Source organism: Lactuca sativa, chromosome 9, assembly GCF_002870075.4.
Source record: "Lactuca sativa cultivar Salinas chromosome 9, Lsat_Salinas_v11, whole genome shotgun sequence".
Taxonomy (NCBI): Eukaryota; Viridiplantae; Streptophyta; class Magnoliopsida; order Asterales; family Asteraceae; genus Lactuca; species Lactuca sativa.
The window spans coordinates 77,957,787-77,983,454 of NC_056631.2; the positions used below are offsets into that span (position 1 = coordinate 77,957,787).

The window sequence follows — 25,668 nt, forward strand, 5'->3', positions numbered from 1 at the left end:
GACTTAAGATGGATGAACACAGCTATATTTTCAGTGCAGTAAGGGTGAATTTTGACAGATTTGGGATGCTGTTTTGTAAAATTCATAGTAAATTATAGAAAAATCATAAAAATATGTGGTCGGTGGCATTAGAAAGATATAAGAGTCTATTTTGTTAATATTTAGAATTTATTAGTTATTTTGATATTTAAGGAGGGTAAAACAGATCTGCAAGTGACCGCTATACAAAGAACAAAAACTAAAATTTCTAAATTGAAAACAACATAACTTGAGAGTAGTTGAGTAATTGCTTATGAAATTTGAAATATGAACTCCAAGGGTATAATTGAAGGTCTTAGAGGCCTGAGAGATGGTGTAATTTCATCAGAAAAACATTAATTTTATCGCAACATTCGGTTACAGCACAGTGAATTCAATATAGGAGCAATTGTATGTTATGTGTTATATGTGCAATGTGCTTTCTTGTATTATTGATCTAAGTGGTCATTACTTGATATTGATTTTGATGCCTTTGGCCATGTAGAGCATGACATGTATCACTTTGGTATTGGCTTTGTGCCTTTGGCCATGTAGAGCATGACTCGTATCACTTTGGTATTGGCTTCGGGCTAGGTAGGGCTGAAAGTGTGTATATTTTAGCAACATGATAAAATGGGATTGTTTTTTATGTGCTTCTTGGGCTGGAATTTAAGGTGTTTATGATCCTAAATTATTGTGTGTATTGATTATAATCCCTTAACCGTTTATTGATTTGGAAAGCCCTTCATTTGATACACATATAAGCCTTTATTGTCCTTTGTTTCTTTTTGTTCCTATCATATTGTTATGTATATGGCATAGCGTTATATTGTATCTATTTTTTATTTCAGTGTTTAACTATTTCAGGTGATAAGCATCCAGACTAGACAAGCTTTGTTGGAGGACTTAGAGTAGTTGACACTACTACGTTTGTACTTGGTATACATATATGTATATGGATTATAAATTACTGGGTAGTTATGTATTTATACAACTAGTTATGAAACTTTGTAAAAACCCTTTTAGTTAGTTTGTATCCATGCTTTTGTATTTAGACCACTAATGTGAATTATAATTATGAATATGCATGTAACATGTTTGGCTTTATGGTAATTTTTGTGTTGGGGTCTTACAATCATGGTATCAGAGCACTGGTTTAAGCGAACTAAATACCACAGACTGGTATTTAGAAGTAAACCGTTGGAAGTTCAATATATAAACCGATTCATTTTCCGTATATGGATACAAACCATAGGAAAGACTTAAGTGGGTGTTGGGTAATGATAAATCCTTATATTATAACGTGCTATGTTACTCCAAATTTTTCAGAGCAATGGCTGAGCATGAGGGTAGTCATACACCAGATGTGGGTGGAGATCCTCATCTTAATGAGGGAGATACTCCAGTATCCCCTCGTGAGGAGCGACTTTTGGATAAACTTACTGGTGTTATTCAACAAACTCTCGAACAACACAAAAGGGATAGTGATAAGGGTAAAGAGAAAGCCACCAGAGAGTCTTCAAAAGAGAAAGTGAAACGTCCCTCATTCAAAACTTTCAAGAGTAGTGGCGCTACAGAGTTTTTAGGTGTCCTTGATCCCATTGTTGTTCTTACTTGGATCCAGAACACAGAAAAAGTATTTCGTATCTCCCATGTGGTTAATGAAAACAAGGTTAACTATGCTTCTGCAATGCTCATTGGAGAAGCCTTAGTCTAGTGGGAAGCGACATTTGAAGCTCTTAACGAGTATGACCAGGAGAATTTATCTTGGGAGATGTTTAAAATTCGCTTGCTAGGAAAATATTGTCCTCTAGATATGAGGAGAAGACTGGAGAAAGAGTTCCTCGAACTTAAGTAGTGAGGAATGACCATGACCGAATATGAAACTCAATTCAATCAAAGGGCACGGTTTGTTGTGAAGTATATCCCGATTGAAGACAATAAAAGTCAGTTATTCATGGAAGGATTATGGTATGAAATCCATGATTTCGTGATCAACCGGGATATTCTATCATTCGATAAAGCTGTTGAGTATGCCCGAAAGCGTGAGCACGACTTAGAGATATGTGGTGCCACTCTTTCTATCCTGAAGCATCCACGTGTTGATCGAACTATTTTTGTTTCCACTATTCCGTCGGCTTGATCTGCTCGATCTGATCCTAGCAAAAGAGTACAATCTCACAGCGCCTTTCGTGGCCGCGGTCGGCCACAATATTTTTCTCTTCAGTTGAGAGCTCTACCACCGTGCCAGAAATGTGGAAAGATCCACCAGGATCAATGCAGAGGACCGTTGATTTGCTATGGATGCGGAGAAACGGGTCATATGAAGCCTGTTTGCCCGATAAAGAATGTTACATGTTACGCTTGTGGTGTTACTGGCCACATAAAGCGTTTCTGTTGTACTCTTACCAGCCAAATGGTGGGAAGTCAAGCTTCCGTTCAACAACCGGTGGGTACTTAAACCCAAAAGGAGGAGGTGCCAAAAGCAAAAGGTCGCGCATTCCAGATTACCCCAGAGGAGGCACGCGAGGACCGAAATGTTGTGACTGGTACATTTCTCGTCAATTCTAGACCTATTCACATCTTATTTGATTATGGTGCCTCATATTCTTTTGTGTCTCGTGAATTTTCACGTTCTTTTCAAATTGCTTTCTATGCACTCGCCCAACCGTTTCATGTAGATACCGTGGGAAGTGTATCATTACTTGTTGATAAAGTCTATAGAGATTGTGTCATAGAAATTGAAGGTTATAATTTTCTTGCCAATTTGATTCCTATCTCCCTACCCAACTTTGATGTCATTCTCGGCATGGACTAGTTGTCAAAGAACTGTGCAGAACTCTTGTGCTACGAAAAGATGGTATGCATTCCTATTGAAGGGGAGGATCCTATTTATGTATTCGGTGAACAAAGACTTAAAATCTTAAAAATAATCTCTTTCCTAAAAGCTCGTAATTTTATATCGAAAGGGTGTTCTACTTATCTGACATATGCAATTGATATCTCAAAAGAGGGGAAGCAAATGGTAAATGATGTTCCCGTTGTTAATAAATATCCTAACGTATTCCCCGATGATTTGTCTGGACTTCCCCCAGGTAGGCAAATAGAATTTCGAATTGACCTTATACCTGGTGCTGCTCTGATTGCAAAGACTCCTTATCGTCTTGCACCAGCTGAGATAAAGGAAATAATGATTCAACTGCAAGAATTACTTGACAAAGGCTTTATCCGACTGAGTACCTCTCCATGGGGTGCACCAATATTGTTTGTCAAGAAAAAGGATGGGTCGATGCGAATGTGTATTGATTACCGCGAGCTAAATAAGGTAACTATCAAAAACAAGTACCCACTACCTCGCATAGACGACCTATTTGATCAACTTCAGGGTGCTAGCTACTTCTCGAAGATTGATTTGAGGTCTGGATATCATCAGCTGAAAGTACACTAGCAGGATGTACCAAATACTGCTTTCCGTACTCGATACGGACATTTCGAATTCCTAGTCATGCCATTCGGTTTGACAAATGCTCCTGTTGTATTCATGGATATGATGAATCGAGTATGTCGTCCAATGCTCGATAAATCTGCCATCGTATTCATTGATGATATTCTAATTTATTCCAAGTCTGATGCTGATCATGCCATTCATATTCGTGAAATGTTAGAGCTTCTACGAAAGGAGAAACTATATGTTAAATTCTCAAAATGTGAATTTTGGCTTCGCCAAGTTCAACTTCTTGTCCATATGATTTATGGTGACGGTATATCCGTAGATCCTAAAAAAATTGAAGCCATTCAAAATTGGGAAGCGCCCCGTAATGCTTTTGAAGTTCGCAGTTTCTTGGGTCTCGCTGGGTATTACCGGAGATTCATTAAATATTTTTCATGCATAGTTGTACCCCTCACAAGTCTAACACGAAAAGAAGAAAATTTTGAATGGGGTGAAGCCCAAGAAAAAGCTTTCTCAACTTTAAAAGATCTTTTGACTCATGCTCCAGTCTTATCACTTTCAGAAGGTGATAATGATTTTTCTGTGTACAGCAATGCTTCAAGGTTGGGACTCAGTTGTGTGTTGATGCAACGTGGCAGAGTGATAGCCTATGCATCAAGGCAACTGAAAGATTATGAAAAGAAATATCCCACTCATGACCTCGAGCTCGCTGCAGTGGTATTTTTCCTAAATCTTTGGAGGCATTATCTTTATGGTACAAAATGCCAATTGTTTACCGACCACAAAAGTCTCAAATATATATTTAGTCAACAAACTTTGAATATGAGACAACAACGGTCCATGGAGTTGATCAAATATTATAACTGTGAAATCTTGTATCATCCTGGAAAGGCCAATGTAGTTGCAGATGCACTTAGCAGAAAGGTTTATCATACTAGTGCGTGTTATGTTATTACTCACACTACAATAAAGTTCACTATTCTTGATGAGCTAAAAAATGGCAAGTAGAGGCCTTAAAGCCATAAAATGTGAAGAAAGAATGGATGGTACATTATGCTGATATATTACTTGATGATCCACATGGACTAAGAGTATTTAAGAATCGGCTATGGATTCCAAAGATTGGAGGATTAAGATAGAAGATTTTAGATGAAGCCCATAAGTCTAAAGTATCAATACATCCAGGTACTAGTAAAATGTACTATGATGTACGAGTTGATTATTGGTGGCCCGGATTAAAGAGAGACATTGGAAGATATGTGCAGGAATGTATCGTATGCTTACAACTCAAATCATAGCACCAAAATCCATTCGGAAGTCCAGAAGGTATTAGTGCCCCTGTTTGGAAATGGGAAGAGTTGTCCATGGATTTTATTACCAAATTTCCAAGGACTGCAAGAAAAAATGATAGTATTTGGGTAATTGTCGACCGGCTAACTAAGAGTGCACATTTTCTTTCCATGCATGAAATAGCTCCAATGGAGAAATACGCACAAGTATACTTGGATGAAATTGTTGCACAACATGGTGTGCCACTAAAGATTATTTCAGATCATCATACTCGCTTCACTTCTCATTTTTGGGTGAGTATGCAAAGTGAATTGGGATCTCGTGTTGCTCTCAGCACAACTTATTATCCCCAGACAGATGGTCAGACGGAGAGAACAATCCAAACAGTGGAAAATATGATTCGTGCTTATGTCTTGGAGTTTGGTGGTAATTGGGACAAATACTTACCTCTTGTTGAAGTTTCATATAATAACAGTTACCACACATCAATTAAAATGCCACCATATGCAGCACTGTATGGGCGTAAATTGTTGGATAAGGTGTCTAAGTCCATAACTTTATTTGGTATATACTTGACCCGACCCGGCATGGTCCATTAGGGTTGCACTTCACCCGAACGATTTATGGTTAAACCTTTTAGAATTGTATGTTTATGATTTGTTAATATATTATAAGTTGTAAAATATTAATATGAAATCATATTATTTTAACTAGTATTGATCATAAATTAATTTAGAATTAATTTGGTGGTAAAAAAGGTGACTAATTAAATATGGGCTCTTGTATTTATATAAGTGTGGGCTAATACTCATTTGGAATGGGCTTGGCATGCATGGGAGTCCATGGATAGTCCATGGAGCTTTTAACCCATGGATCCTTGGAAAGGAAGAGTCATGGGTATTAGGGTTTACATGGATGTAACCCTAATCATCCATACTATATAAAGGAGCTTGTGATGCTTGAAATGGCACTAGTGGTGTGTGTAAAAGGTGGTGGCCGATTTCTATAAGCTAGCATACACTCTCATAAGATTTTTCCAAGTTTGTGGTGATTTGTGATTTCCATTTGAGGCATCCCCATTATTGGTGCTAGGCTCTCAAACTTCAAGGAATCAACTCACAAATTGAAAGGTATGTAATTCTTCTAGCCATTATGTTTAATGTTCCCCATGCCATGCTAGATAGGTTATGAACCTTGGAAAATCAAAGTTGCATGTATTCATAGTAAAACATAGATCCAAGGTTTTAGGGTTGCATGAACACCTTAGGAGTGTTAGTTTGCTTAAAATCCAACATAAATGTCGTACTCCATTATGTTGGCGTGATGTAGGACAGAAAATCCTTGGTGGGCCTGAAATGATTCAAGACACCACTGATAAGATTCAGATTGTACGAGAAAGAATGAAAGCGGCCCAGGATCGACAAAAGTCTTATGCATAAAAGAGAAGACGACTCATAGAATTCCAGGTGGGTGATTTTGTAATGCTGAAGGTATCCCCATGGAAAGGCATTATGAGATTTGGGAAGATAGGAAAATTGAGTCCTAGATTTGTTGGCCCTTTCAAAATCATCCAGAGAATTGGTAAGCAAGCATACCGTTTGGAATTGCCTGAAAATCTGGCAGATATTCATGATGTGTTTCATGTGAGTTATCTGCGTAAATGTTTGAGCATATATAATGAAATGGTTCCGTTATCCGAGGTGAAACTGGATGATAAATTAAGATATGTAGAGGAACCAAAAGAGATTATAAATGAGAGAACGGTTGATTTGCGTAATAAAGAATTGGAGTTAGTGCTTGTCAAGTGGAAACATCATCGAGGCCCAAATTATACTTGGGAAAATAAAAACGAGATAAGAGAAAAATATCCCCAGTTGTTTAAATCGTCATGATTTCGGGGACGAAATCCTCAAAAGGAGGAGGTATTTGTAACATACACTTTACTAACCTTGTTTAATTATCATGTTTCATATGATTGTTAGTTTAAAAATGAATATTATTTGATATTATGTTGTTTTAAACGTTTAAAGTACGTAGTTATAGTAAAATAGAATTGTAAGCGTTAAAAAAAGTATTATTTTTTGGTATGGTTTTAAGAGTTGAGTTCTAACGAAATAGTTTTATAATATTTGAAGTTAAACTAAGTTTAGACTCATTTGGAATGTATTGGAAGTGATAGGGAGGTCTTATGTGATTCCGATCAAAAAGTCAACTATCGGAATTAACGAAAATATAACATCTAAGTTGGAAATAAGTAAAACTGATTTTATTGGAAGATTTTTTCTGGGATATTTCTATTGGAAGTTTTAGGTTGTCTCGTTAGAAACGTATAGGCGAAAACCTCATCGAAAACAAAGTTTCGAGCGAAAAGTTATGCAATTTTTAGTGTTTAGGGGTAAAACGGGTATCCAAACCGGGTCAAACCCGACCCAACTCGGGTTTTACCCATTGAAACACGATTTTGAGTCATTTTGCTGCCATTTCAGTTCCTCCCCATCCTTATGGGCGATTTTCACATATATGATCAATATTGATCGAGTTTTGAAGACTAAATCAAGATTTTGAGTGTTCTTGAAGTATCAAGTCTAGTAATCAAGGTATGAACTCTTAATTTTTTTATTAACCCTTGTAATTAGTGAGTTATTAAGAGATTAGGGTTTGATCAAAGTGAGTTTACCACTGATTTAATGAAATTAGGCATGAGTTTATGTTATTAACCTAGAATCTTAAAGGGAAAATGTCACTTTAGCCCCACTAACTTACAAGTTTTGGTTTAAAAGGTCCCTTAAGGGCATAAACTAACATTTAACCGGCTAATTTGGGATTTTGACCCAATTCAACCGGTTTGCTTGCCATGTCATCATCCAAGTAACCTACTGAGTCAACTCAGACGAGTCGGTTTACACGTCATCGACTCACCACTGAGTTCACTTTGGGCACTAAGGGTTAAGTGGTCCCCTACTATATAAATGGATGGTCTCTTGGACAAAACCCTAACACTTTGTTACCACTTCCGGCCAAACACAACCCAACAAACGAAAATAGAATACTCGTGTTCCCTTTCACTGTCTTCCATGGAGCCTACCCCACCACCATCACCAGATACTATAAACTCCAACAACTCGATTAGCTCAAGAGACGGGCTATACTTGAACGATTTGCACACGATTTTCTGCGACTGTGGTGATAAAATAGCCGAGCAAAAAGGTGAGGTGGAACGCATTAAGGAGGAGATGGGTCGCGATTACCTTCATTCCAGGGTTGATGTCCTGAACATGCAGCAAAGGTTCGACAAGGTTGAGAATCAGATTAAAGCTATTGCGTTGTTGGTTGTGGGTCTTATCGTGGTGATGCTCCTGCTAATGATTTTCATTATTCACTTGATAGTCAGCAAGTGATTCTCAAGAAGGTGAATAGTAGTGGTATGATAATCTAGTGTTCGTCTTAAGGTTTTTATTGTAATATATGTTATTAGGATTGTGTGTGTTCGTTTGCGTTTGTGGTAATTGTCTATGATGTTTGTGGTAATCTAGTGGTGGTTGTTTACGGATGTTTTTTGAAGTCCTGGGAACATGTAACAGGCATTTTGATATTATCTTGATGAAATGTAAACACCTTGAATGCATTTTGATTTGTTGGGATCAATGTTCTTGATTAAGACTAACGATTTGGACACTTGGTTGGCTTAATTAATGAAAATTATTGTTATTGGTACACCAACTGTGACAGATGTTAATGAGGTCAAACATTGGGGTAATTTCGTTAAGGGGTATTTTCGGAATTTACAATTTTTAAGAGCTTACTTCCTTACTCGGCTGGGATATTTTCGTCATTTGCTCTTTATAAGTACTTTACCTCATTTACTCGGCAGTAGATCCCATTTCTTTGTACATGTTATTGTTTGCATTTTGAAGTTAGCAGCTCTCGGAAATAACGAAGCAAAAATGGTGAAATGCTCATGTGGATGTTTGGTCATAATCAGAATGTCTTCCACTCCATCAAACCCTGGAAGACCATTCTATGCTTGCCACACTAAGGTTTGTTTGACTTTCTTTATCAGGACACTGTATCCCTAATAGATTTGTTTTTTTTCTTTGCATTCTACACTTCTAACTTCTAAATTGATTTTGTTAGGGACCTCGTAATGGTTTTATTTGTTGGGTAGAAGAAGCAGACACTATAAATATGAGTGTTGAAGCGATTATGATTGCAGGATTGGCTAGGTCAAAAAAAGAAGCTTGAATCAAAGATTTGGAAACTAAAGATGTCTTTAGTTCTAAGTTGGATTATTTTCTTTGGCATAATTGTGTACAAGTTGTAATTCGTATGTAGCAGTTTTTTATGTCCTTGTCAGGGAAATTGTTGTTGGGATTAAAACCCTAATTATAATTTGATGAACAAGATGCGGAAAATAAGAACAAAACACAAATATGAAGATTAGGTCGAATGAACACTCGATTTATTCAAACAAGAGGAATAATTTACACTTTCAGCATAGACTAAAGAATCTAACACTACATAAGAAACCTCACGTGGCAGCTACATTTTGCCTCACTCTTAACCCTAATTATGACTAATACATGACTATTTATAGGGAAAAGATAAGTCTTGGGCTTTTAACCTACACTTCATCAAAGGGGCCCATTGCCATCATCCATGGAGTGCTTTGAAACCCTACAATCTCCCCCTCAAAGTATGGAATGGATGACAATGCTTTAACTTCCAAAACAAGCATCTAGCAAATAAAAAGATCTTGCAACGAGGAATAGATGAAGCAATCCATGAATCTTGATTCTTTAATAGTCTTCAAACACAGGCTCTAGGATATATAAATCAAGCACTGAAGTAATGTCTTTAAACTTCATTTTCGAATGTAATCCCAAAAAATCTTCATGAAAACCAAACCCGCCATAAAAACCCATTTCAGAACAAAGAAACTGAATCACTTATTGTCTTTGAAGAGCTCCCCCTCCAAGTCACAATGATCTTCAAATAAGCTAATGATATAAGCCATCAAAAAATATCATGTAACAACCCAAACTTTAAGAGTCGTAATGCCACTTGATCGAGAAAATACTAGAAGTCGGAGATATAACAAGTCCTTAGCAGAGCTCGATGAAGAACTTCCGTTGTAAAGGATACTTCTCTGTAAAAGCTTTAGCAGAGCTCGATGAAGGATACTTTCGTTGTAAAGGATAATTCTACCACAAGCTTTATAAAAAATCTTTGACTTTGAAAAGTCACAAATCCAATTTCGAATGGCCATACCAAATTCTCCCACGATTTATAATCGAAAACGTGATTATAAAGCCTTCTTATGGTCATGAGAATGATCTTGAATGGATAAAAATTATTGTGCTCCCCCTCAACAAAATGATATATACAATGAAGTATAAAATCCGAAAAAGTCATGAAAATTTGTCGTTATCACGAAAAACGACTTTTCGAACCGCCAAGACTTGATGGAATCTTTATTTTTCTGTTCACGAAAAAATATGTGCGTTAAAAATTTCAAAACTGTTCACCAGCCCTCAAATTTGCAAACTTTTCAAAAAAAATGGGTTAAACTATCACATTGTTGAAAGACAGGGGACTAAATAGAAATTCTGCATCAATTTCTCTTTGATTTGTAACAATTTTTTAATTTGATCCAAAACTGCCAAGCTGTGAAAACATCAGGGACCAAAAGTATCAAATCGTTGAAGTTTCAGGGACAAAATATGAAACATTAAGTCTTCTTCCCCAATATACTCTTGATTAAAGGAACTGAACGGTGACACAAACTCGTATACGTATCTTGAAGAACACGAATCTAATCTCCCATTTACTTTCGTTCCAAGTGCTAAAAAACGAACCCAATCATAGGTTCGCTTCCGATACGGTCGAATACAGCCCAAAATGAATCCATATTCGTTCCTTTCGCTCCGATTTCAAATAGACACATACCGAAAGTGAATCTCAGGTTCGTTCCGAATCCGTCAATTACACTCCCAAAGCGAACCCAACCAAACGTTCGGTTCCAATTTTTGGACACTAACCCAAGTTCGCTTCTTGTGAGTTTCGTTTCCAATTTCGTTGATTATTCCCTTTAGCGAATGTTCACAGGAAGGACTTTAAAGGCAATTTTGACTTTTCGTTTTGACTGTCGTTCATCCCAATTGAGTCCCCGAATCTTTCTGATTGAGCCCCAATTTCCGATTTCATAGTTCGCATCACACATCCGATTTTGACATAAGCCACGATTACAAGACCCATAACACAGCGAACCTGAAAAACGTGAAGCAACAAATCGCAAGACCCATTTAGCCGAACTCAACTTCTTACATTGACCATCGACGTCAATTAACGCCAAGAGGTAAAATCAAGTTTGTAACATGATTTCCAAATCAAGCAGGTCGATTCCCAGATAAAACATCACATTCAATGAAAGCTCCATCAATTCATGACAATACTTCACACGTTCTTCATCGTACATACTAATGCCGTCATTCAAAAGAATCAAGAATCACAAAAAAAAAACACGAATCATAATCAACATGTTCAATCATTGAAACACTTTGGAACATAAAAGCTTTTCCAGGTGGTTCGACTTTGAGTATACACAAGATCAATGTGATTAGATTTGCAAATAAGAACTTTCGAATGTCCAAAAGATCACCATCGATTTTTAGATTCGGTCATCAAGCATTAAATCAGAAATTGAAGAAAACATATGAATCTCAATGAACAATCGAATCTCAAACACAAATTAATTAATCGAAATTCGTAACTTTCGCATACGAACTCCAGAAATTCGTAACTTTCGCATACGAACTCCGTTTTTGACGTTCTTTATACCGACGTGTAGGTGAGATTATGATCTACAACTCTCGTTTAGACTCCGTTGGCTCATTTTGACTTTATTTTTAATATATTATAAATATATTACTTATATATTATTTTTAGTAGGCCGAGACAGGAAAACTCTGTTATAAATTCATAACTTCTTCATCCGACATCCGTTTTCGCCTATCTTTTTATCATTTCACTACTAATAACGAGATCTTCGATTCTCGTTTAGATTGTTTCGGTTAAAAACCGCTTGATCTCAAATCGAGTATTTGGCTGCATACTGCTAAGTCGAAACTTCAGAAAATTATAACTTCCTCATACGAAGTCAGAGTTGGGCGTTCTTTTTATGCATGCTCTCGGTTTAACGAACTCTTCAACTTTCATTTAGATTACTAAGGATAAATATCACTCTAACGTAAATTCACTTTTTACGTCATTCAGCATCGTGCCGGTTCTGTCGCGAAACTTCAGCAAGTCATAACTTCTTCGTTATAACTCGGATTTCGGCGTTCTTTATATCTCTGGAATCCTTGTCACAACCACTACAACTTAGTTAAGATTATCCACCCTAAATAATCTTCTACCAAAAAGTTATTTTTGACGCTTATCGTCTCTAAATTGACTAGCCCGGCTCTACGGGCGTTACAATACGATTGAACGATGACTTCATTGGAGAACTGACCAACTAATCCGACCATAGTCCTTCCAAATGATACCTATGAAATGACCCCATCAAAGAATCGAAACAACAACCAATCAGGGCCGGTACAACACGATTGGAGGCCCGGGGCAAAATAAAAAATGGGGCCTTTCAAAAACTTTATGTATTCGTATATTACACTATTTTATACATACATAAAAATACATTTAAATTCGTACACCATAGAATGGAGAAAACTAAAAATACAATGCTATTAGAAGTATTAAAATACTAAAGTCTCATCCCCTTTGTTTATTCATTAACTTGTTCAGTTTTGTTCCTGTACATAAGTTGTTGACCTCCAACTGAAGTAGATTTATCATCGACAAAAAGTTGTTAGGTGAATTGCTTAAATCCAGAATACTTGTTGTTGTTAATAACCTAGAATTAGTTGAAAAAACTATACAACAACAGAAAATTCTATACATATCAAAAACATAGAAATAAAAATAAAAAAGAGTACCATTCATAAATCAAAAATAAGAATATTAACATTACAAATCGAAATTACGCAATAAAGTTCAAGAATTATCTCTAACTCAAAAATATTAACATTTGATTATGTCTCTAACTTGAACAACCTCATAAAAATCGAATTTCAAAAAAGAATAAGAAATTTCAAGAGCGATAGAACATACAGAGATTCACAATCATATTATCATAAATCAATTTCACCTCTAACAGTCGATTCTGAAAACTGAACCTTCAAATTTCTAGAAATTGAGAAAGAAATCCAATTGAGGCGTGACTGGAACTCTTAATTCAAATCTCTAGGCCAGATTCCTAAAACAAATCAAATAACCTAATTACCTTCCCGTTGGTGCTATATTAGAAAAAGAAAATCGACAACAAGAAGGGAAACAATAGAGTTTCCCGTTTTCTGAAATCGTGAGAAGAACGAGACACAATCAATCTCTCAATTCTAAAATAACATTCGATTCACTAATGGTTGTTGTGGACGAATTCGGAAAATCAGAAAAGAATGAAAGAAATCGATTAACTTGAAATCTTGAATAAGAAATAGAAGAATGATCGTTAACTCTTGCTTTTGGAGAAGACGTCGTTTGAATTTTCCATGGCAATGTTTGGATTTTCTGTAGAAATCTGACTATTGAAGAGTTACGACGCCTTGGAATTAGGACGCATGTCAGGTAAGTCTCATTCTCTCCCACGCTCCATCTTTTGGATTAGTTCCTGATCATAGTATTGGGGTTTGAAGTAGTCCAATTGGCTAAAAAGTAATGGGCTGTTAATATTTAACCAAAATAACAAGTTAAAAATGGGGGCCCTGTAGCATTTGGGGGCCCGGGGCGGTCGCCTAGCTTGTCCATGCCCACGGGCCGGCCCTGCAACCAATAAATTGAAACCTGTTCAACAAGATATGACCCACTACTGACTAATGGCATGCAAAAAAAATGCTATATAACAATTCTTGATGACATAACCTAGACAATAACAAAGAATTAAACCAAAGATAATGCTCACTCAAACAAATGCAAAACTCCAAAGCGATATAAGATAATAATAAAAAAGAAAGCAAATGATAATATACCTGCAATAACACCTGCTAGAATGCCCTCCTCTTCCTGTCGAGGCACTTGTGATGGAACCTGAGCTGTCCCATCCACTAAGCGTGGGCAATTTTCCCTGATATGACCAGGCTGATGACAATGGTGTCACAATTCTACCTCCAGGGTGAATTCTTGGCGGAGGTGGCCATTCCATCCACACCTATCACACTTGGACTTTCCGCGCTCATGCTCATGTTCCCCTTCATGCTTTGTGGAAACATTACGACCCCTTGAGTCTCTAACACTTGCCATGGCGACGCCCAACTACTCAGATTGCCAAGTCAGACCATGAGTCTACTTCCTCTTCCCCAGTTTCCTATCCGAACCAATATCTTGCTCCTGGGTTATCCCGACCATCCCATCAACTGTTTGATCAACCAAGGTCCGACCCTCGAGCCTGGCGACCAATCTATCTATGACACGCCCAATGATGACGGGTAACTCCTCACGTAAGTCTCACGAAACCTCTACGACAATCCAATCATGGGATCGATCCCCCTGAAAACATGGTGCATAACCCACCTCCGATCCTAAATGACAAGAACTCACAATATGATCCTCCTTCGTGAAGGATTCTAGGGTTCCATGAGCTTTGGGCTCCAGATGAGCCCCCAACTGCCCCGCTAAAATCTCGGACTGAAAAGCCCCAAGACGACCATCCACGAGCTCCAAAATCCCTTCCTTGACTGAACCAAAGATCACATGAGTCCATTCCAATATATCGCGGGGTAATCTCCAACGAGATAAACTCCCACATGCGCTCATCAATCGACTCATCACCTGCACTTGAGCCTGGATCCGAACCCGAACCTCCTTCCCGATTGCTCATCACCCTACTGAAAAGCAACATGCAAAAGATCAGAACATACCCAAGAATCCTCATCCCTTGGGCTTCCTAGATTCTCCGAAACTTACCCCGATTTGAGTATGGACCCTGTGCTTTTAGTAGTACGGCCCAATACTACCTTCCACACCTATCCATACTTTCCTCAAGAATCATCCCAAATGCTCTAATTCACCTTCTCAAACTGTTACTCCAGATGATCGCTAAACAACACAACTAAACCCACTGAAGCACTTCCTTGGCTTTCCTAGGTTCCCGACCTCACCCTGCCATCAGCTACTGAAGAACTCCCAATAATGTCAGTTAACTGTTTTATGAATACAATCACATGCAACAAAGCTTATATAATCCTTCGAGTAACAGACTCATCCCTACAACGGTTAGACGCAAACGAGAGTTGTGCAATAGGGTCAAATTCGTCACTCTGAGATTATTTAACCTTTGTCACATGTGAATTAACATATTCACTTAGTAGCTAACTCACATCACTTAAGAGTTCCATAAAGGACAAAAGCAAGCAGGGTTCGTGCAGTAACATTCCAACCCATAGAATAACCAAGAACATCCACTCTCACATACCACAACTCATGCTAACAACTTCCACTCTTGCTGTCGATTGCCTTATTATACCCAGTCTAGCATTTCATGCTTCCTAGGCTACAAGTCATCAAATATTAGGCCAATCTATCAATGAATGATCAGAACTAGCATGCAAGTCTATAAGCTCATACAATAGGTATACAAGGCATCTATCCTAGCATTTTATCATGCAATATGTATGGGTATTTTGGGAGAAACTTACTTGAGCTCAACTGATCGCATGCACCATACCCTTTCTTGTCTTAGAAAACTCTTTTCTTAAAAATAATTTTCTTTTTGAAAATTTTAACAAATCCTCATTTTAAGTTCAGACACACTCGAGAGTATGTCCGAATCTCTCAAACCAAGGCTCTGATACCAACTTGTAACGTCCTAAAAATAAGACCCAAAAATTTTCATTTTTAAATTAATAAAATAGTAAACCATATCATTGTCATAAAACCAAAGCAATCAATTTTTATCAATACATCATCATTATCAGAGTAAATAACAAAATGCGGAATCGAATGGTGTGTGCTCTACAATCATCACAAACTCTTCCCTTTGAAACCAGAAGTACCTGATACATAAACTGAAAACCTTAAGCACAAAGCTTAGCGAGTTCCCCAAAATACCACATACCATACATAAATAATTACATAACGGGACCTACCCAATGAGTGTATCGGGCCCCGCCCATACTCACATAACAGGCCCCATCCACTAAATATAATGGGCCCCTCCCAATGAGTATAATTGGCCCTGCCCACATACAAATCTTATAAGCATAACATGTAATAACATACAAAATAACCGTCGGGTCCCGCTCAGTAAGCATACTAGCACATACACATACAAGAGTCTCACAGACATCTAGTATTCTAGCATAACAGATCATGGGCCGACATTGGTGCCTTCGACCGACTAAATACAATGAGGAAACTCACCTCATATTGCTGAAACCCACAGATAAATCTCTGGCTGCAGATCCGCTAAAATCCCGCGTTATCAATCACAAAATAACATCCAATTAATAATTGGATCCCGACTCACACTAAGAGTCCAGACTAGGGTAAAAGACCTTTTTAACCTTTCCTCAACTTGGCCCAAAGCTAAAGCTCAATCCAAAAGTACAAAAACCCTAAATTCCAAAATAATTACCCAAGCCCAAACATGGCCCAATTTTCCAAATTGGGCCTAAACACCCTTTAATGGGCCTTCCACCAAGAAGTCCAATAAATATATCAATAGCCCAACAAGGGAGTCCTGATGGCCCAACAATGCCCAAGACATCAAAATCCCAACATATCCCATCACCGAGAAGCCCACGGCTGAGTACGCGGGGCCTACTCAGCTCGTACACTTAGCGTACTCCCTTAGGGGCCAGTACGCGCATCGTACCAGATGGGTACGCCCAACGTACTCCCTAGATAACCATCCTACCCTATTAAGCACTTAATTAATTAAGCCCTTGCTCCAAACTCTCAGATCTGATTCCTACGGACGACTTATCACGTAAAGTTGCCAACTTTATGTGCATGCATGGCTTAATGGGACTTAAGAGCTCAAAAGATCTTAATAAATGACTTAACACATGCATGAGACCAAAACCACCATAAAGGTTTGCACCTTTATGCGCAAGAAACCCTTAATGTGCCCAAATCTACAAGAATAAGCTCAAAAAACGTCCTTAGCTCACAAAACCAACCAAAAGGGGACCAAAATGACCATAAACAAGCTAAAAAGTAGATCTATGAAATGGAATGACAAGTTTTGAACTTTATACCTCAAAAGCCACCAAAAGAAGGTGCAAAAAGCTGGATCTCAAGGCTCTCTACCAAAGAATGAGTCTTCAAGTTTCTTCTTCTACCACTTCAAGATGCACAACACCCACCAAAGGCTTCACAAGAGCTCAAAAGCAGCACACAAAGGCTAAGGAACAAATTAGGGTTTTCTAGGGTATGGAGGCTCGTTAAACAAGGAAAAAAGAGGCTATCTTATGGTTTATATAGGGTACAAGCCCTGAAATTAGGGTTTTTATACTGCTCACGTATGCTAAGCGTACTCCACGTACGCCTAGTGTACGTGGATGAGCTCAGCGACCCATCTGCATGAGTACGTCCAACCTACTCCAACTTTCCCAAAGTTGGCAATTCAGCCCCCTAGGACCAATTCTACAAACAATACACCCCTAAAGGGTCTAAACCGAAATGCACAATAAACCAAGCGTTGCATCCAAACCTTTTTGGACCAAAGTGACAATTTTCGACATACCACAAGGACCATTTGTGCACTTTTGTCTTTAATATATATATATATATATATATATATATATATATATATATATATAATTTAAATAAAATAATTTAAAGACTACCCAAAAAGTGTTCTCTGGATAACTCCAATCTCATACCTTTGACTTGGTCTTCATGATTACAATTTGGGAAAATGACTTAAAAAGGTAACGAAGTTTCAAAAATATACAAAAAAGATCATTGTCTTTTTTTAGTATACAAAATACCATTGAACTGGCTATTATAGGTAACCATCATGTTACCGGGTTTTCATAATATTCAAAAACACCATTGTTGTTTTTTAGTACAAAAAAAATACCATTAAAGTATACTATTTGTACATAGAATACCAACGAAGTACACATTCCTTCAAATAAAATATTGTGGTAGCCGGTTACTTCAGGTAAATGAAAAAATGACTTAAAAGCGTAACTAAGCTTATAAAATGTTCAAAAATACTACACTTTTTGTTAACTTCGTTGTTGTCGGATTATGTAGAACACAATCACCGAAGATCATGCACCGTCATATCAGTTTACAAAAGTTGTGCAATCTCTTTCATACCCTCACTCGATCGTTCTTGTGGTAACATGAGAAGTAAGTGGCTAATAACCTTAGTTAAACATTCTTGCTTCCCGATCGCATTATATGCTTTAAACCTAAAACATATATACGTTATATAGATACATATATTATACATCAAGGTTAGCCATTCATTTGTGTTGCGATGTAAGAGAGACACAAAGGAGAAACGAGTGTAGTTATGTCGTGGAAATTCCTAAATGTGGATGTAGAGAGTAGAAGTTGTGTTTAATACCCCGGGACCAGTGAGAGATGAATGGCCAGGAACACTCAGCGTCATGTGGCTGATTTGATGACAATCCTCCCTAATAAATAAAATTAATTTTGTCATATGTCACTCTTTCATTAATTTGGGCACATGTAATTTTTTGGTATTTTTGAATAAATGTTTTTTTTCCATGTGTCATTTTCTCATTGTTTATCTTTTTTTAATTAACACATCATATTTAAACCTCAATTATTAATTGTCTTATTTGAAACTAATAATTAAATTACAATATTACAACTCATATTATTGAATATGTTTCATTTTAAATTCAAAATTTTAAATTTTAAATTTTAAATTAAAATAAACTTTTGTTTAAACCTTCATATTTAATTTTTTTGTTTTATTCAACTCGTATAACATACGGGTCTCACAACTAGTTTTTAATCAAAGTAGAGAGAAAGCATATGTGTCGGAGCGCTTGAACGCCTTGCATCATAATTGATGGATTATTAGTTATGTGTTTTTATATGATTGTACTTAGATACAAACTATTGAGTGGGGGAATGAAAGAGAGTACGCAACTAGTGTGAACTAGTATGACGGTGAATAATCACCGAAGATCGTGTTTTATATAATCCGAAAACAACGAAGTTAACAAAAGGTGCTCTGAAAAAACAATGATATTTTGGAAACTTCAATGGTATTTTTGTAATAAAATGTGTACTTCATTGGTATTCTGTGTACTAATGGTATATTTCAGTAGTATTTTTTGTACTAAAAAAACAATGATATTTTTTGAACATGTTGGAAACTTCGTTTCCTTTTTAAATCATTTTTTCTTTTACTTGAGGTAACTTATTATCATAAAGTTTTATTTGAACACATGTATATTTCGTTGGTATTCGATATAAAAAAATATATTTTAATAGTATTTTGTGTACTAAAAAAAACAATACCTTTATAAATTATTTTCCCTTATAATTTATCGATGCAAGTTGACACATTTTAGTCACGGTAACAGGCCCGCATGATCCGGGTCCGCTTAGGTCTATATCCACTTCTGAATGGGCTGTTGGGCTGGACAAGTGAGGCTACACTTGATGGTCTCGTGATCGTATCACAATTCACAATCCACATTCTACAATTCGAGAAACTTCCAGTGAGTATTCAACATCAACGCTGTGCTCAACCCTCGTCAGCGACTCTTTCTTCCTCGCCCCGTGCTCAGCGGCTGACGCCACTCTTTCTGATTTCCGTTGTGTTGCTCCCTCTAATCCTTATCGCCGTCGCTTCTCAGCCTCAGGTAACTCTAAAAACAAGATTCCCTTGTCTGAAGTTAGTTTTTTGTCAATGTTTTTTCTGATGTTATGCCCCGTTTGTTTTTCGTCTGACTCTGTCAACAGTATATGTTTGATATCTGTTTTTATCCATCCGATTCGAAACTAAACATTGACTGAGAAAAGTTATAAAAAATAAGCTACTGAGGTAAGGGAAAAAAAATTCCGCAGGTACCCTTGCCCTAACGCACGCCTCCCTTTCTTTCTCATCTTCCAAGTTCCAACGAATCGTTTTTTCTCTCCCAACCAGCAAGCTTTGGCGAAGCTGCTTCCTCGTCTTATCAGGTAAGCATCGATCTCCCTTCCACTTCTCATAAATACTTCCGATTTCTGGCATCATCACTAGAGAGCATCGATTTCTGCATCAATAGTTCCGATTTCTGCCATTATTTCTAAAAGTTTCGAATTTTACTTCTCGATTTTAGCTGTTTCGATTTTTGCATCTCTTTTCCTTTTCAAAGTTCTTTTGCTATTGAGATGGATAAAAGTTTTTAATTTTCAAATGATTTGTTCCAAAGTGATTTGTTGTTCACTTCATGTGTGATGTTGAATGTGCCTTTGTTGATTTTATTCATACCTGAACACACACATATATATGTGCAAGTGATTCAGTGATTTGAAGTATGATATATGTGGAAGTATTATGATGGCAAAGGCAGTGGCAATACGTTAACATAATTAATGGCGTGAACAAGAGTGATGAATGTTTTAGGTTATCAAAGATGTTGAAGTTGTTGAACAAATATACCAACGTTTTGTGGTTTGGCTGAAGTGTTGTTGCTGCTCTTAACATCAAGTTTATAAAACAAGTTTAGTTTCTCTTGTTAGAGTTGAGGTATTCTTTCCTAAGTGGCTACACATGAGTCAGTAGTTAGATGACTCGAGGTTCATTGAACTTGCTTTTTGTTTGTTATCTGGGTTGGACTTTCATTAGATGATTCGTTTCTACCATTTGACCTAAATCCTATTACTCATTCAGCAGAATTTATAGCATATTTGCAACTCTTAGGAATTTCAACCCTATGATTAGCTCTCATACTCTTTACTATTGATTCCTTTGTAGTCATTTAGAAGAATCATTTTCAATGGAAGTCGATTCAGAATCAAATGGTAAAGCATCGAAGGAAGCTCCATCATCCATGGAGACAGAATCTGCAAGTTCATCTGGAATCCAAGTAAAAGCCATATATAACCTAGTAACCCACCTTTAGTTTCAATCAATTTTATTCATTGTGTTTATTCAAATCTCTCTTATATGTTGGTGTTTTACTTCTTTCTACACATGTTTCCAGTCAACCAGTGAAGGAAAAGATGATATCTCCAAATCCATGGAGAACCTGCAACTAGACAAATCCTCTTCTGGGAGTTCACATTTCAAGAAGAAGCCAGTTATCATCATTGTTGTAGGAATGGCAGGTACTCATTAAACATAGAATTTCAAATTTCATGGGTTGAAACTTTGCTAAAAAGGGAAATTAAATGTTACATTTTATAACATACAGGAAGTGGGAAAACAACATTTCTTCATCGAACTGTTTGTCATACACAAGCAACTAACACAAGGGGTTATGTACTGAATCTTGATCCTGCTGTTATGACTCTCCCTTTTGGCGCCAATATTGACATAAGAGACACTGTTCGTTACAAAGAAGTCATGAAGCAATTCAATCTTGGCCCCAATGGAGGAATATTGACTTGTCTCAACTTATTCGCCACAAAATTTGATGATGTAAGCATAAAACACAACATCATTTGTTGTTTTTCAGATAATATCTATCTATCTATCTATTTATCTTATAATGTTATGATTTGTTGAGGTTATACAAATGATTGAAAGGAGAGCAGATGAGCTTGATTATGTACTTGTGGATACACCTGGTCAAATTGAGATCTTCACATGGTCAGCTTCTGGAGCGATTATTACAGAAGCATTTGCTTCAACTTTTCCAACTGTGATTGCATATGTTGTGGATACCCCTCGTGCAGAGAGCCCAAATACTTTCATGAGCAACATGCTTTATGCTTGTAGCATTCTTTATAAGACGAGATTACCCTTGGTTTTGGTGTTCAACAAAATCGATGTTGCCCACCATCAATTTGCTGTTGAGGTAAAGTGATTTTTTTTTTAATGTAAGTTTATAAGATTTGAAATGTTTATATATATGTTTTGTTATTTGAGTAGTGGATGGAAGATTTTGAGGTGTTCCATGCTGCATTGGATTCTGATCACTCTTATCCATCAACTTTAACAAGAAGTCTTTCTCTTGCTTTGGAGGAATTTTATAAAAACTTAAAAGCTGTTGGAGTTTCAGCTGTAACTGGTGCTGGAATGGATGCCTTTTTCAAAGCTATTCAATCAAGTGCTGATGAATACATGGAAACTTACAAGTATTTCTCTCTCTTTCTCTCTCTCTCTTTCTCTCACATACACACACAGTGAAACCCTAACTTATATCATGGTATTGTGTAGAGCTGATCTTGACAAAAGGAAGGTGGAGAAGGAGAGATTGGAGGAGGAAAGGAGGAAAGAAAACATGGAGAAACTGAGGAAGGATATGGAGAAATCAGGGGGTGCAAAAGTTGTGTTGAGTACTGGTTTAAAAGGTGATACAAGCACAAAAATGGAGGAAGAAGATGATGAAGAAGAAGAAGATGAAGAAATTGAAATGTTTAGTGATGAGGATGATGAGGATGGTGGAATAGATGATGATGATGAAGAGATTGCCAGTTTTAATCTCTGAATGTGATGATATAATCATTTTTATGAATGTAAATGAACCTAATTGTGACTGATAAGTAACGATTTTGGGGTGGTTTTGTTGATGATGATGATGATGATGACGACTTTTGGGCTAAGTTTTGAAATCATATATGCATTTTGTCTCGTGATCAAGAAACATTTTGGATTTTATTCTATATTCATGTTAACCCTTCAAACAAAATATCTCATTCATTTATATCATTTTTCTCATTCTTCATAATTCAATTTGTTGGAAAGCAAGTTTCCATTATAAATCAATAACAATGATACATGATTTATGACAGTTTAAAGATGAATTTAGCATAAAGATAGTTGGACACTTGGATCATAAGGTATAGATGCTGGTTTTGATGATTACCACTATGCTTGATATTTAAGATTTATGCAACTAAATGTTTTTGTTGATTCGGGTTATAGAGTTTGGTCAAATGTGATTTAGGAATTTTTTGTGATGGAAATTTCCAATTAAGTCAGTGTACATTCTGTATCTATATCTTTTACTAGAAGTTTTCAATTGCAAACTTCATTTGTTAAATGTATCAGTTGTAGATCTTGAAACAGACTGCACATCAATCATGAGTTATGATTTATTTTCTCTTATGAGCTTTCGTATCTTCTTTTTTGTTCTTTTCTGATTGTTGCATAACAGGTGAAAGTTTCAACTTGGATTGGTGATAACGAAGAAGAAGAGTTTGTAGGTGTAAATGCCCAATCATGAAATGTTGAAAGACATAGTTACCCTTGAAACACATAACAAATAGGAAGCGGTATTAAAAAAAAAAAAAAAAAAACAATCATAGGGCAAATCTTCAACATTGGTTCCATATAAAGAACATGTTTTACTGTTCTAATCATAATAATCTATGTACTAGACTACTAGATATATTTTATTACGACCAAAGTTATATATGGGAACTTAACACGTAAATGGCATGATTATTACACAGCCACAAAAAACATGGAAATGAATCTAGAGGGAGGGAAAAAAGAAAGAAAGTAAAGATACCACCCTTTTCTATCATCAAAAGATCTAATGCTTAAGATTCACCACAATAACACTTATATTATCTTTGCTTCCACGAGCCATTGCTAGTTCTGTTAAGAACATAGCTGGATTATTGGTCGTTCTCTTATGGTGTTCTTTCATCGATCTCCTTCGACAAGTCCATCCATCGAGACATTTTCTCACAACTTGACATGCCAAATCGTTAGATATTACATCCCATAATCCATCGCTAGCTAAGATCATAAATTCATCTGCATCATCTCTTTTGTTCACAATAACTTCAGGTTTTGCAATTACATATGGTTTTAGTTGTCGATCACCTATTGATCTTGAAGTCGCAAGAACTCCAAGAACACGTAGCCCATTCCAATCGATGACTCTTCCTCCTGAAAGTTCGATTCTTTCTAACTCATCGGGTCTATTTGGCTGCATGCATGTCCAAACTTTTCATTAATATTTCAAGGTTAAAATTAAACGGTTTCTTTTACATACAAAGATATAAGATTGTGTTAATAAATAATTACCTTATGGTCAACGGATAAGGGCACAGGGACACCACCTCTTGAAAGAACAGCCCTTGAATCACCACAATTGGCAACCACTATTTCTTTATCACTGACCACTGCAACCACGGCGGTGGAACCAATGGAATCGACAATGTCAGTTTCATTTACTTCCTCATCCATCTTAGCGAAGCTCTCCACCATCAAATTTTCCCAATTCATCTCCTCTGTGTTTTTGTTTTCTATATCTATCTCTGTCGCCAACAACTTGTGTAACCGCTCACGACACGCATAAGCAACACGGGAACCACCATGACCATCATAAACGCCATAAAAATCAAACTTCCTTGAGTTCTCATCAACAAACTTTTTTTCTATACTCACAGCATCCTCCATCTCTCTCCTCCGCCCAATCACCGAGGAATGACAAGGAAAATTGTCATTGTGTTCTTTCTTGGTGTTCTCAAACCGCCTTTTGTTGGATAAAGAGTCATCTGCATTTGACAAAACCTTCATCCTCCGGAGTTCTGTTCTCCTCCGGCGAGCAAATATTGTGTTTGATTTACTCGAATAACTGACAAATTGTCTGCAATTGCTCGATGATGGCTGTGAAGACACCGTGTGATCCATATTAGTGTGATCCATATTATTGATCATCATGTTCAAAAGAAAAACCAATTCACAAAGAAAGGTATTTTTTGGATTAATGATGGAAACAAGCAACATATATAAGCAAAGATGGAGATACAAGACACAACAGTGACGCAAAAAATGGTGAATTATTTTTGATTTCGGCGGTCAAGTATGGGAAACAACACCTCCTTGCCATGTTTTCATGGAGAAAGTACACCTACGGCTCACAGGTAGTATGGGAAACAGCACCTCCTTGCCATGGAGAAAGTACACGTAGGGTTTATAGATTCACTGTATCAGGTTGTATAGGTATGTGGAAGATTTAAGTTGGATTCTTATCAAATAAAAAAGATATAGAATCTTTTTTTTTTAATTATTTATTATTGATGTTTTCTTGATCGAGATTGTTGAATTCGTTTGGGCAATAGATGATGTATATTGTATTGTGAGAGGTGAAATAATAGGTTGTTGGTGTAGTCCTAAGAAGGGGGAATTTAATGGAAAAAAAGATAGTGTCCCGTGAAAGGTTATATGCTACTCATATAACAAACTTTTCTTTAATCATTAAATATAATTATGAGATGATAATTTTAAATTACGATTTAAAAAATATAAGTCTATTGAAATCTGTTTTTCTAGTATAATTCACTATTTAATTAACTAGAAAACTTTATTGTTTACAAGTCTTTATTGTTTATGGATAAATAGATATCATGACCGATTTTCATTTGTGGATGTATACTCCTATAAATAAAATGTAGAGTAATTTAGAGTTTTGGCCCTTGTGGTTGGCACTCTTTTACAATTTTAGTCTAAGTTTTGAAAATTTAGCACCAAGAGTACTTATGGTTTCAAAATTCATCACGTCTGGTCATTACTTTTACCGTCTACCGAAATCCGTTAACCACAAATAAAATAACCATTTTACTATTGTATTTTTAATAACTTTCATCATCACTACATTGTTTTTGTCCTTAATTGAATGTCGATGAATGCTTTTTTATTTCATATTTATTTTATATAATTATAATAGATAAAGATTAAAAAAAATGAGAAACTT

The 25,668-nt window shown here is 36.5% G+C and overlaps 2 protein-coding genes across 4 annotated transcripts; one reads left to right on the forward strand and one right to left on the reverse strand.

The window, feature by feature from the left end:
• The first annotated feature begins 19,509 nt into the window (after positions 1-19,509).
• On the forward strand, positions 19,510-22,573 carry LOC111918008 (GPN-loop GTPase QQT2). Of its 3 annotated transcripts, none has more exons than XM_023913654.3 (8): positions 19,510-19,671; positions 19,772-19,990; positions 20,769-20,901; positions 20,998-21,121; positions 21,208-21,434; positions 21,523-21,813; positions 21,888-22,093; positions 22,176-22,573. In XM_023913654.3, exons 3-8 carry the CDS (start codon positions 20,791-20,793, stop codon positions 22,444-22,446), a joined length of 1,230 nt encoding a protein of 409 aa, XP_023769422.1. In that variant the 5' UTR covers positions 19,510-19,671; positions 19,772-19,990; positions 20,769-20,790; the 3' UTR covers positions 22,447-22,573. The 3 variants fall into 3 exon arrangements, with proteins under 3 accessions (XP_023769422.1, XP_023769423.1, XP_023769424.1); XM_023913655.3 differs by having other exon boundaries at positions 19,877-19,990; XM_023913656.3 differs by having other exon boundaries at positions 19,512-19,671; positions 20,769-20,880.
• Positions 22,574-23,287: 714 nt separating this feature from the next.
• On the reverse strand, positions 23,288-24,845 carry LOC111918007 (protein phosphatase 2C 51). Its single transcript, XM_023913652.3, has 2 exons — positions 23,997-24,845; positions 23,288-23,898 (listed from the first exon to the last, which is right to left on the reverse strand). The coding sequence occupies exons 1-2, from the start codon at positions 24,699-24,701 to the stop codon at positions 23,497-23,499; spliced, it is 1,107 nt and encodes a 368-aa protein (XP_023769420.1). The 5' UTR covers positions 24,702-24,845; the 3' UTR covers positions 23,288-23,496.
• Between the last annotated feature and the right edge of the window lie 823 nt (positions 24,846-25,668).